The sequence below is a fragment of the Oncorhynchus gorbuscha genome, linkage group LG09 (assembly GCF_021184085.1).
Source record: "Oncorhynchus gorbuscha isolate QuinsamMale2020 ecotype Even-year linkage group LG09, OgorEven_v1.0, whole genome shotgun sequence".
Lineage (NCBI taxonomy): Eukaryota > Metazoa > Chordata > Actinopteri > Salmoniformes > Salmonidae > Oncorhynchus > Oncorhynchus gorbuscha.
Window position 1 is genome coordinate 9213760 of NC_060181.1, and position 12664 is coordinate 9226423.

At 47.6% G+C, this 12664-nt stretch overlaps 1 protein-coding gene across 1 annotated transcript in view; it reads left to right on the forward strand.

The window, feature by feature from the left end:
* Positions 1-7487: 7487 nt before the first annotated feature.
* Positions 7488-12664, forward strand: part of si:ch211-152p11.4 (regulator of G-protein signaling 3) — a 20466-nt gene continuing 15289 nt past the window's right edge. The window contains exons 1-2 of the mRNA XM_046360749.1: positions 7488-8233; positions 8840-8898. Coding sequence (XP_046216705.1) covers positions 7709-8233; positions 8840-8898 — 584 coding nt within the window. The 5' untranslated portion in view covers positions 7488-7708. The remainder of the gene's footprint in view (positions 8234-8839; positions 8899-12664) is intronic.

The window sequence follows — 12664 nt, forward strand, 5'->3', positions numbered from 1 at the left end:
TGCCTAGAAGGCCAGCATCCTGGAGTCGTGTTCCTGGATGAGATCCCAGACCAGCAGCTCTCTTCTTACCACCGCATGAGGAGGTAGCTGAAGAAACCGACCTACCTGAGCTGGCTCAGAGCTGGGGAGCACACCGGGATCTTCTGGCAGAAACTTTGGGTGGCCATGGAAACCAGGGACTCCATCTTCACCGGGGTGGAGAGACAGTGAGACATAAACCAAATGTAATAACCTTTTTAACCTAGATGTTCTGAACTTTAACAGAAAAGTTATGATATTAACATGACAACGTTATAGACAAATGTCCATCCATTTTATATGAATTCTGAATTAATTATTTAAGTAGTTTATTTTTTATTTTTGTGTCAAATTGTCAATTCATCCCTTATGGGATTAATTGACACAAACAAACATTACAATAATTCACTATGGAAATTAAATGATAATTCTCTATATAATTAGAAATTCAGCTAATATACTTGAATTAAGTTACATGCCTACCCATCTAGGTAAATATTGAACAACATGTGAGTAGGCCACTGGAATTGTTTTTATAAATTTGCTTAGCTTTGCCTAATATCATTGGTGTTTTATTTTCTTCGTGTATAATTATTCATGTATAATTACAGAGTTCTACCTTATTTTCGGGTTGTTAATTTGTGGAGGGAAATCCCTTTTGACTTGTAATGTTCGTGACGAATGAAAGTTTGTAAAACGTTTGTCAGTTATGCTTCATTTGAACTAGCAAGCCACTTAACTAGCTAGCTGACAAGCTAATGAAGATAAAACACTAAGCTAGCTGACAAGCTAATGAAGATAAAACACTAAGCTAGCTGACAAGCTAATGAAGATAAAACACTAAGCTAGCTGACAAGCTAACAAACACTAAGCTAGCTGACAAGCTAATGAAGATAAAACACTAAGCTAGCTGACAAGCTAATGAAGATAAAACACTAAGCTAGCTGACAAGCTAATGAAGATAAAACACTAAGCTAGCTGATAAGCTAATGAAGATAAAACACTAAGCTAGCTGACAAGCTAACAAACACTAAGCTAGCTGACAAGCTAATGAAGATAAAACACTAAGCTAGCTGACAAGCTAACAAACACTAAGCTAGCTGACAAGCTAATGAAGATAACAAACACTAAGCTAGCTGACAAGCTAATGAAGATAACAAACCCTAAGCTAGCTGACAAGCTAATGAAGATAACAAACCCTAAGCTAGCTGACAAGCTAATGGAGATAACAAACACTAAGCTAGCTGACAAGCTAATGAAGATAACAAACCCTAAGCTAGCTGACAAGCTAATGAAGATAACAAACCCTAAGCTAGCTGACAAGCTAATGAAGATAACAAACCCTAAGCTAGCTGACAAGCTAATGAAGATAACAAACACTAAGCTAGCTGACAAGCTAATGAAGATAACAAACCCTAAGCTAGCTGACAAGCTAATGGAGATAACAAACACTAAGCTAGCTGACAAGCTAATGAAGATAACAAACCCTAAGCTAGCTGACAAGCTAATGAAGATAACAAACCCTAAGCTAGCTGACAAGCTAATGAAGATAACAAACGCTAAGCTAGCTGACAAGCTAATGAAGATAACACTAAGCTAGCTGACAAGCTAATGAAGATAACACTAAGCTAGCTGACAAGCTAATGAAGATAACACTAAGCTAGCTGACAAGCTAATGAAGATAACACTAAGCTAGCTGACAAGCTAATGAAGATAACAAACACTAAGCTAGCTGACAAGCTAATGAAGATAACAAACACTAAGCTAGCTGACAAGCTAATGAAGATAACAAACCCTAAGCTAGCTGACAAGCTAATGGAGATAACAAACACTAAGCTAGCTGACAAGCTAATGAAGATAACAAACCCTAAGCTAGCTGACAAGCTAATGAAGATAACAAACCCTAAGCTAGCTGACAAGCTAATGAAGATAACAAACCCTAAGCTAGCTGACAAGCTAATGAAGATAACAAACCCTAAGCTAGCTGACAAGCTAATGAAGATAACAAACACTAAGCTAGCTGACAAGCTAATGAAGATAACAAACCCTAAGCTAGCTGACAAGCTAATGAAGATAACAAACCCTAAGCTAGCTGACAAGCTAATGAAGATAACAAACCCTAAGCTAGCTGACAAGCTAATGAAGATAACAAACGCTAAGCTAGCTGACAAGCTAATGAAGATAACAAACGCTAAGCTAGCTGACAAGCTAATGAAGATAACACTAAGCTAGCTGACAAGCTAATGAAGATAACAAACCCTAAGCTAGCTGACAAGCTAATGAAGATAACAAACCCTAAGCTAGCTGACAAGCTAATGAAGATAACAAACACTAAGCTAGCTGACAAGCTAATGAAGATAACAAACACTAAGCTAGCTGACAAGCTAATGAAGATAACAAACACTAAGCTAGCTGACAAGCTAATGGAGATAACAAACCCTAAGCTAGCTGACAAGCTGACAAGCTAACAACGCAAAACACTTAGAGGAAGAGAGGTCACTAAAAGCTATCAAATCAAATTGTATTTGTCACATGCACCGAAAACAACAGGTGTAGATGGACCTTACAGTGAAATGCTACCTTACAAGCTCTTAGCCAACAATGCAGTTTTAACAAAAAATACCCCCCACCCCCCCCAAAAAAAGAAAATAAATAAAGTAACAAATAATTAAAGAGCAGCAGTAAATCAACAATATCTAGCTAGTTTGCTAGGTTAAATCCACGTGATGATCTTGATGTCATTTTAAAACGACAAACCACTATCCGGTTCAGCCTCAATGATAACAACAAAGGCACGCATAACGATGCAGGACAGACTCCTCCAAACGAGGAGGTCTGTGTAGAGTGGCCAGTCTCCCACTAGAGGGAACGCCATCTCTATACATGTCAAGTTCACCACCCTCTGTAACTTCAAAAGCCTGTCTGCTTTGGAAACGTAACCCCCAAAGTACAGTGATTGTAGACTTGGAAACATTTATGAACACACTGTCTGTGGTCGATGTTGAAAGACTCTCAGAGAGGGTAAGCTACCTCCCGTGGCTCCCTCTGCTCATCCACCTACCACAGAACCTCGGATATGCACACAACACAATGATTTATGCAACTCATTTTTCCCCTCGAGGATTTTTTAAATATTTACATTACCTTGAATTATATTATGTGAAATAATTTACATTACATTACATTACATTTAGGTCATTTAGCAGACGCTCTTATCCAGAGCGACTTACAAATTTATTTGTCTAGGGTGGTAGTTGGATAAGGAGCATCAGCGTTGAGCTCCCTGAGCTGTTGAATGGACACTATTAGAGATGTGCTGTTGAATGGACACTATTAGAGATGTTCTGTTGAATGGACACTATTAGAGATGGGCTGTTGAATGGACACTATTAGAGATGTGCTGTTGAATGGACACTATTAGAGATGGGCTGTTGAATGGACACTATTAGAGATGTGCTGTTGAATGGACACTATCAGAGATGGGCTGTTGAATGGACACTATTAGAGATGTTCTGTTGAATGGACACTATTAGAGATGGGCTGTTGAATGGACACTATCAGAGATGGGCTGTTGAATGGACACTATTAGAGATGTGCTGTTGAATGGACACTATCAGAGATGGGCTGTTGAATGGACACTATTAGAGATGTGCTGTTGAATGGACACTATTAGAGATGGGCTGTTGAATGGACACTATTAGAGATGGGCTGTTGAATGGACACTATTAGAGATGTGCTGTTGAATGGACACTATCAGAGATGGGCTGTTGAATGGACACTATTAGAGATGGGCTGTTGAATGGACACTATTAGAGATGGGCTGTTGAATGGACACTATTAGAGATGGGCTGTTGAATGGACACTATTAGAGATGGGCTGTTGAATGGACACTATTAGAGATGGGCTGTTGAATGGACACTATTAGAGATGGGCTGTTGAATGGACACTATTAGAGATGTGCTGTTGAATGGACACTATTAGAGATGGGCTGTTGAATGGACACTATTAGAGATGGGCTGTTGAATGGACACTATTAGAGATGTTCTGTTGAATGGACACTATTAGAGATGGGCTGTTGAATGGACACTATTAGAGATGGGCTGTTGAATGGACACTATTAGAGATGGGCTGTTGAATGGACACTATTAGAGATGGGCTGTTGAATGGACACTGTTAGAGATGTGCTGTTGAATGGACACTATTAGAGATGGGCTGTTGAATGGACACTATTAGAGATGGGCTGTTGAATGGACACTATTAGAGATGGGCTGTTGAATGGACACTATTAGAGATGTGCTGTTGAATGGACACTATTAAAGATGGGCTGTTGAATGGACACTATTAGAGATGGGCTGTTGAATGGACACTATTAAATGAATGGACACTATTAGGGATGGGCTGTTGAATGGACACTATTAGAGATGGGCTGTTGAATGGACGCTATTAGAGATGTGCTGTTGAATGGACACTATTAGAGATGGGCTGTTGAATGGACACTATTAGAGTAGTCTAGTCCACCACCTGTCTTTTCTCCTGCTAAATGACTTAAATGTAAATGTAAATGAATGGACACTATTAGAGATGGGCTGTTGAATGGACACTATTAGAGATGGGCTGTTGAATGGACACTATTAGAGTAGTCTAGTCCACCACCTGTCTTTTCTCCCTTCTCTCTCTCTCTATCTTTTCTTTTCTCTCTCTCTCTCTGTCTCTCTCTCTGTCTCTCTCTCTCTCTCTCTCTCATGGTTGGTTTAGGGCCAGGGAACTCAGGGATAGCGGAATACTGATTGTAGCAGAGAATTGGCATGTAGTGGGATGAACATGATAGCTGTGTAGTTATCATGCTCTTGAGTGGTGTATGCCTGAGTATGTCTACTGGATAATTACATTACTCAATCAGGAATGTCTTTGAAAGCATTACAGACATTGCAGCAATAGATTGTGCGCTACAGACGACCATAGAACAGATCTACCATTTCTTAGATTCGATTTCTATGAGAATGACAGATCTATAACCCACATTTCTATGCAAACTTCCTAAATGTCGACAACAACAACAACAACACAATCACTGGACAAGTTACCCGGAAACATAGCTAATGATTCCACTCATAGCAAGCCCACCCCAGTGAGTTTCTCCTAAGTGGTTTATTGCGTTTTTCCTGGACACACCTACAATTATGCTCCAAGTGACAACGGCAAACTGAGACGGAGTTTTTGGTGGCGACACAGACAAGAGGCGCTTCTGGGTGATTCACGTGTGAAATAATTATTAAACAGCTCTGAGGTAGAGAAACTTTCTCGGTGCTAGTAATTTCGTTCGTGTGTCGGTCCGCTTGTTATTTATTTTCAGCTATTCGGTAACACATGGAGCGTCAGGACACTGTTAACGATTGAGAGCACTTGGTGGAGGGAGAGAGAGAGAGAGAGTGGGCGTCCGCGAATCCGCTTCTTGCCAGGGGTGTAATCATTAGTCAAACGTTTTGGAACGAAAATCGTTTATTCCAAACGGGAAACGGGAGTTTCTCAATAGGCACATTTAGGTAGGTCCTTCCCCGTTTCTTTCCGTTTGGTTTCTAGTGAATACACCCCTGGCAACGCTCCGAAATCACAAGTGAGACGCTCAAGCTAAACCAAACGTAATCGAACTGAGATTTAACATATGGTTCAAACAGAGGACTTACTTCCCGGGACAGAGAACCGTTTGGAGCCGAAGTCATGAAAGCATAGGTGGCCGAGTAACCGCAAGACATCGAGGTAATACATTTTACCCCCCCGGATCTTTTTTGTTTGTTTACACTGTAGTGTTTACAAGAGGGAGTTAATAAACTCCCCTTCCGGTGGGATTGAGATAGAGATACGACTTCTGTTTAAAATAGTCAGCAGCAGTAATGTTACATACACTGGATAGGTGCAGTGAAATTTAGCTTTACAGAGTCAGCCATAGTACAGTACCTCTGGAGCAAATAATGGTAGATGCCTTGCTCCAGGGCACATCGACAGACTCCCCCAACCCCCTTGTTGGTTCGGGTATTCGAACTCGCGACTTTTTGGTGACTGCCCAATGCTCTAACCGCTAGGCTACCTGACACTCATGTAATGCCTTATCGGCCGCCCAGGTTTTAAATATTTTATTTATACCCAAGATAAACACTGAATGTTTAGCAGATGTTACACGTGTTTAGCGGATGTTATTGCGGTATGTGACCCAATACAATTTTGATTTGAGAGTTATTACTTTAATACACAATGTTGAAAACATAACATGGAGAATACATGTTGCTGTTTAAATAAAATCAGTCTCACTCACATGTCATCTTTTGTCACAATACTGTATGTCATTTAGATGTGGGTCTAGTTGCAGGGAGACGATGCACTCAAGTCAGTACAAATCTGAACACGCGTCAGTAGACGGCTACAGTGTATCTAGTTATTGCAGCCAAGGGGCCAAGACATTTATGTTGAGGGTCTTTTCATTTCAGTTGAAAACTAATAGGTGCTTTCAATATGTCACGTGAATGGGGGGGGGGGGGCAAGAAAGCATAGCTTTCTCTTGAGCTCACATTTAAATGTGGTGTGGACGGACATGGTACTTCTGATCATACATACTCGTGATCTCTGTTCAAAAGTAGAACACTATTTTAGGGAATAGGGTAGCTTTTGGGATTCGGCCCTGTGTTTCGACCTGACAGACTTATGAGCATGTCAGAGTGGCTGGCTTTGACTCAGCAGCTTGCAGACTCTGTAAAAGTGTACCTTAATTAACTCTGTAAAAATGTACCTTAATTAACTCTGTAAAAGTGTACCTTAATTAACTCTGTAAAAGTGTACCTTAACTCTGTAAAAGTGTACCTATGATATGAAACGGTAGACCCTGATGAATTTCTACATTTTCTGTGATTGTCTGATTTGATCTTCCTCCTCTTCCTCCCGTCTCTGTTTCCTTTTACACACTGTTCTTTGCTGCAAGTCTTTCCTCCAGACTCTCTCTCTGGCTGGCTCTCTCTGGCTGGCTCTCTGTCTGGCTCTCTCTCTGTCTGGCTCTCTCTCTGTCTGGCTCTCTCTCTGTCTGGCTCTCTCTCTGTCTGGCTCTCTCACTGTCTGGCTCTCTCTCTCTCTCTCTCTGGCTCTCTCTCTCTCTGGCTCTCTCTCTCTCTCTCTGGCTCTCGCTCTCTCTCTCTGGCTCTCGCTCTCTCTCTCTCTGGCTCTCGCTCTCTCTGGCTCTCGCTCTCTCTGTCTCTCTCTGGCTCTCTCTGGCTCTCTCTCTCTCTCTGGCTCTCTCTCTCTCTCTCTCTCTCTCTCTCTCTCTCTCTCTCTCTCTGGCTCTCTCTCTCTCTCTCTCTGGCTCTCTCTCGCTCGCTCTCTCTCGCTCGCTCTCGCTCGCTCGCTCTCTCTCGCTCGCTCTCTCGCGCTCTCTCTCTCTCGCTCTCTCTCTCGCGCTCTCTCTCTCTCTCTCTCTCTCTCTCTCTCTCGCGCTCTCTCTCTCTCTCTCTGGCTCTCGCTCTCTCTCTCTGGCTCTCTCTCTCTGGCTCTCTCTCTCTGTCTCTCTCTCGCTCTCTGGCTCTCTCTCTCTCTCCCATTTCCCATACCCGCTTGGCTTCCCTTCTGTGGTTCCCTACCTGCACCTATATCCCTCCTTCCTTCCATCCATCCTTCCTTGAGTCTCCCTCCATCCGGCGGCGCTGCCAACATGCGTCGGTTCAGCTCCGAGGGGTCCCTATTGAATATGGACTTCCTGCCGTGGAAGAAGGTGGAGCTTAAGGACCAGAACTACCACAGCCGGGACGGGGAGTCAGGCACCTACACCCCCCACCTGGGAGAGGACGAACTGGATGGGCGAACCACCTCTCTCCCTCCCACGCCCATCATCCTGGAGCCTGAGGCCAGCCCTGGGAGGACACCGGGGTGGGGGGAGCTGGGCAAGGAGCACAGCGTCAGCGCGGAGAACGTCACAGAACTGGGGAGGCCAGAGGTTAAGGGTAATCTGAGAGTGGTGAACCTCAACGAAGGATGCAGGGCGTACAGTGACGGCCAGTTGGCGCCGGCGACTTCGGGTAGCAGCACAGAGAGCGTGGGCAGGCACGACCGGCCTCCGCCCTCTCCCTCGTACTCAACCTTTGACTCCAGCCCCTTTTCCTTCAAGTCTCAGCAACGGTCCCACGCCAGAGCCAAGCTGTCAGCAGCCAAGCTACATCTGAAGAGCCTGTTTGGGCAGGTAAAGTGTGACGTGGGAGGTCAGGGTCACTAGAGGAGTGGGCTCTGACAGTGTGTTTTGTAATGGATGTGTTAGACTATTGTATGGGAATGAATAGCTTGTGTGTGATGGCTTTTGACTACTTTAGTTCTAGCTTAGTTCTACATTATTTCTAGATAAGTTTTAGTTCTACATTAGTTCTACATTAGTTCTAGTTCTACATTCGTCCTAGCTTTTTTCTCCCATGTATGTTGGCACACAGTTCAACCATAGTCTTTCCCAGAGGCAACGTTGCATGTTTTCTTGTGGCGACGATGACGGAAAAATATTGCTCAAACAGAACTTCCTTAAATGATATATTACGATTGGGCCTAAAAACAAGGAGGTCATACCGCTGAGGTCTGTGTGTGTGTGTGTGTGTGTGTGTGTGTGTGTGTGTGTGTGTGTGTGTGTGTGTGTGTGTGTGTGTGTGTGTGTGTGTGTGTGTGTGTGTGTGTGTGTGTGTGTGTGTGTGTGTGTGTGTGTGTGTGTGTGTGTGTGTGTGTGTGTGTCCTGCCTGCCTGTTAGTGTGTGACACATGCCGATGATTTACATTTGGAAATAAACTAATCGTGTCTCTATTTTCAGAGTCCCCATTCATCACACTCCAACTTGTTTAACCCAGAACAGAAGGAGCAGAAAGACCGGTAAGCTCATCAACGTGCCTGGGCGTGGCATTCCAATGGTAATGCAATGTCAGTTTGGGGGGGTAGTAATGTTTTGATCTTCAACACTGATGTCACACGGATATACTAAACTATCCTCGTCACTTCATTGGTATTCAGTAACTGTCTTAGCAATCGCTCCGTGCATTTCCTCCACTGTGGCCAATAGCAAGGGGACAAGGTTTCTTTCAAAGAGGAAACTACGCAGGGAATAGGGTGCCATTTGGGACGACATAGGGAATAGGGTGCCCTTTGAGACGACATAGGGAATAGGGTGCCCTTTGAGACGACATAGGGAATAGGGTGCCCTTTGAGATGTACAGTAAGAAGTTCCGTTTGGAAGGATGCCACCCTTGTGGTTGAAATGATACTGAGACAACCAGTTGTGGAGATGAGGTGGTGGTGAGGGTGGTGGTGAGGGTGGTGTCATCATGGAATCAGATCCAACCACACCAAAACATACTCTTATCTTGTCATCTCCCTGTCTCTCCCTCTCTCCCTGTCTCCCCCTCTCTCCCTGTCTCTCCCTGTCTCCCCCTCTCTCCCCCTCTCTCCTTACCCCTGCCTCTCTCCCTGTCTCCCCTCTCTCCTTACCCCCCTCTCTCCCTGTCTCCCCCTCTCTCCTTACCCCCTCTCTCCCTGTCTCCCCCTCTCTCCTTACCCCCTCTCTCCCTGTCTCCCCCTCTCTCCCTGTCTCCCCCTCTCTCCTTACCCCCCTCTCTCCCTGTCTCCCCCTCTCTCCTTACCCCCCTCTCTCCCTGTCTCCCCTCTCTCCTTACCCCCCTCTCTCCCTGTCTCCCCCTCTCTCCCTGTCTCCCCCTCTCTCCTTACCCCCTCTCTCCCTGTCTCCCCCTCTCTCCTTACCCCCTCTCTCCCTGTCTCCCCCTCTCTCCCTGTCTCCCCCTCTCTCCCTGTCTCCCTCTCTCCCTGTCTCCCCCTCTCTCCTTACCCCCTCTCTCCCTGTCTCCCCCTCTCTCCTTACCCCCCTCTCTCCCTGTCTCCCCTCTCTCCTTACCCCCTCTCTCCCTGTCTCCCCCCTCTCTCCTTACCCCCTCTCTCCCTGTCTCCCCTCTCTCCTTACCCCCCTCTCTCTCCTTACCCCCTCTCTCCTTACCCCCTCTCTCCCTGTCTCCCCCTCTCTCCTTACCCCCTCTTTCCATGTCTCCCCCTCTCTCCTTACCTCTCCCCCTCTCTCCTTACCACTCCCCTCTTTCCCTGTCTCCCCCTCTCTCCTTACCCCCCTCTTTCCCTGTCTCCCCTCTCTCCTTACCCCCCTCTTTCCCTGTCTCCCCCTCTCTCCTTACCCCCCTCTTTCCCTGTCTCCCCCTCTCTCCTTACCCCCCCTCTTTCCCTGTCTCCCCCTCTCTCCTTACCCCCCTCTTTCCCTGTCTCCCCCTCTCTCCTTACCCCCCTCTTTCCCTGTCTCCCCCTCTCTCTTACCCCCCTTTTCCCTGTCTCCCCCTCTCTCTTACCCCCCCTTTCCCTGTCTCCCCCTCTCCTTACCCCCTCCCTGTTTCTTTTCCCTGTCTCCCCTTTCCCTCTCTCCTTACCCCCCCTCTTTCCCTGTTTCCCCCTCTCTCCTTACCCCCCTCTTTCCCTGTCTCCCCTTCTCTCCTGTCTCCCTTCTCTCTCTCCTTACCCTCCTCTCTCCATTTCCCTGTCTCCCCCTCTCTCAATGTCTCCCCCCTCTCTCAATGTCTCCCCCTCTCTCCATGTCTCTCCCTGTCTCCCCCTCTCTCCGTCTCCCCCTCTCTCCCTGTCTCCCTGTCTCTCCCTGTCTCCCCTCTCTCCCTCTCCCTGTCTCCCTGTCTCCCTGTCTCTCCCTGTCTCCCCCTGTCTCCCCCTCTCTCCATGTCTCCCCCTCTCTCCATGTCTCTCCCTCTCTCCATGTCTCTCCCTCTCTCCATGTCTCTCCCTGTCTCCCCCTCTCTCCCTGTCTCTCCCTCGTCTCCCTCTCCTTCTCCCCTGTCTCTCCTTCTCTCCCTGTCTCTCCTTCTCTCCCTGTCTCTCCTTCTCTCCCTGTCTCTCCCTGTCTCCCCTCTCTCCCTGTCTCCCCCTCTCTCCCTGTCTCCCCCTCTCTCCATGTCTCCCCCTCTCTCCATGTCTCCCCCTCTCTCCATGTCTCCCCTCTCTCCATGTCTCCCCCTCTCTCCATGTCTCCCCCTCTCTCCATGTCTCCCCCTGTCTCCATGTCTCTCCCTGTCTCCATGTCTCTCCATGTCTCTCCCTGTCTCCCTCTCTCCATGTCTCTCCCTCTCTCCATGTCTCTCCCTCTCTCCATGTCTCTCCATGTCTCCCCCTGTCTCTCCATGTCTCCATGTCTCTCCATGTCTCCCCCTGTCTCTCCATGTCTCCCCCTCTCTCCATGTCTCCCCCTCTCTCCATGTCTCTCCCTCTCTCCATGTCTCTCCATGTCTCCCCCTGTCTCTCCATGTCTCCCCCTGTCTCTCCATGTCTCCCCTGTCTCTCCATGTCTCCCCTCTCTCCATGTCTCCCCCTCTCTCCATGTCTCCCCCTCTCTCCATGTCTCTCCATGTCTCCCCTGTCTCTCCATGTCTCCCCCTGTCTCTCCATGTCTCCCCTGTCTCTCCATGTCTACCCCTGTCTCTCCATGTCTCCCCCTCTCTCCATGTCTCCCCCTCTCTCCATGTCTCCCCCTCTCTCTCCCCCTCTCTCCATGTCTCTCCCTCTCTCCATGTCTCTCCATGTCTCCCCCTGTCTCTCCATGTCTCCCCCTGTCTCCCCTCCATGTCTCCCCCTGTCTCTCCATGTCTCCCCCTGTCTCTCCATGTCTCCCCCTCTCTCCATGTCTCCCCCTCTCTCCATGTCTCCCCCTCTCTATGTCTCCCCCTCTCTCCATGTCTCTCCCTGTCTCCATGTCTCCCCTCTCCATGTCTCCCTGTCTCCATGTCTCCCTCTCTCCATGTCTCTCCCTCTCTCCATGTCTCTCCCTCTCTCCATGTCTCTCCCTCTCTCCATGTCTCTCCATGTCTCCCCCTGTCTCTCCATGTCTCCCCCTGTCTCTCCATGTCTCCCCTGTCTCTCCATGTCTCCCCCTCTCTCCATGTCTCCCCCTCTCTCCCTGTCTCCCTCTCTCCATGTCTCTCCCTCTCTCCATGTCTCTCCATGTCTCCATGTCTCTCCATGTCTCCCCCTGTCTCTCCATGTCTCCCCCTGTCTCTCCATGTCTCCCCTCTCTCCATGTCTCTCCCTCTCTCCATGTCTCTCTCCCTCTCCCCTTCATGTCTCTCCCTCTCACCATGTCTCTCCCTCTCTCCCCCTTAATGTCTCTCCCTCTCTCCCTCTCCCTATGCCTCTCCCTCTCTCCCCCTTCATGCCTCTCCCTCTCCCCCTTAATGTCTCTCCTTCTCTCCATGTCTCTCCCTCCCTCTCCCCCTTCATGTCTCTCCCTCTCCCATGTCTCTCCCTCTCACCATGTCTCTCCCTCTCTCCCCCTTAATGTCTCTCCTTCTCTCCATGTCTCTCCCTCTCACCATGTCTCTCCCTCTCTCCCCCTTAATGTCTCTCCTTCTCTCCATGTCTCTCCCTCTCTCCCCTTCATGTCTCTCCCTCTCTCCCCTTCATGTCTCTCCCTCTCTCCCCCTTAATGTCTCTCCTTCTCTCCATGTCTCTCCCTCTCCCTATGTCTCTCCCTCTCTCCCCTTCATGTCTCTCCCTCTCTCCCCCTTAATGTCTCTCCTTCTCTCCATGCCTCTCCCTCTCCCTATGTCTCTCCCTCCCCTTCATG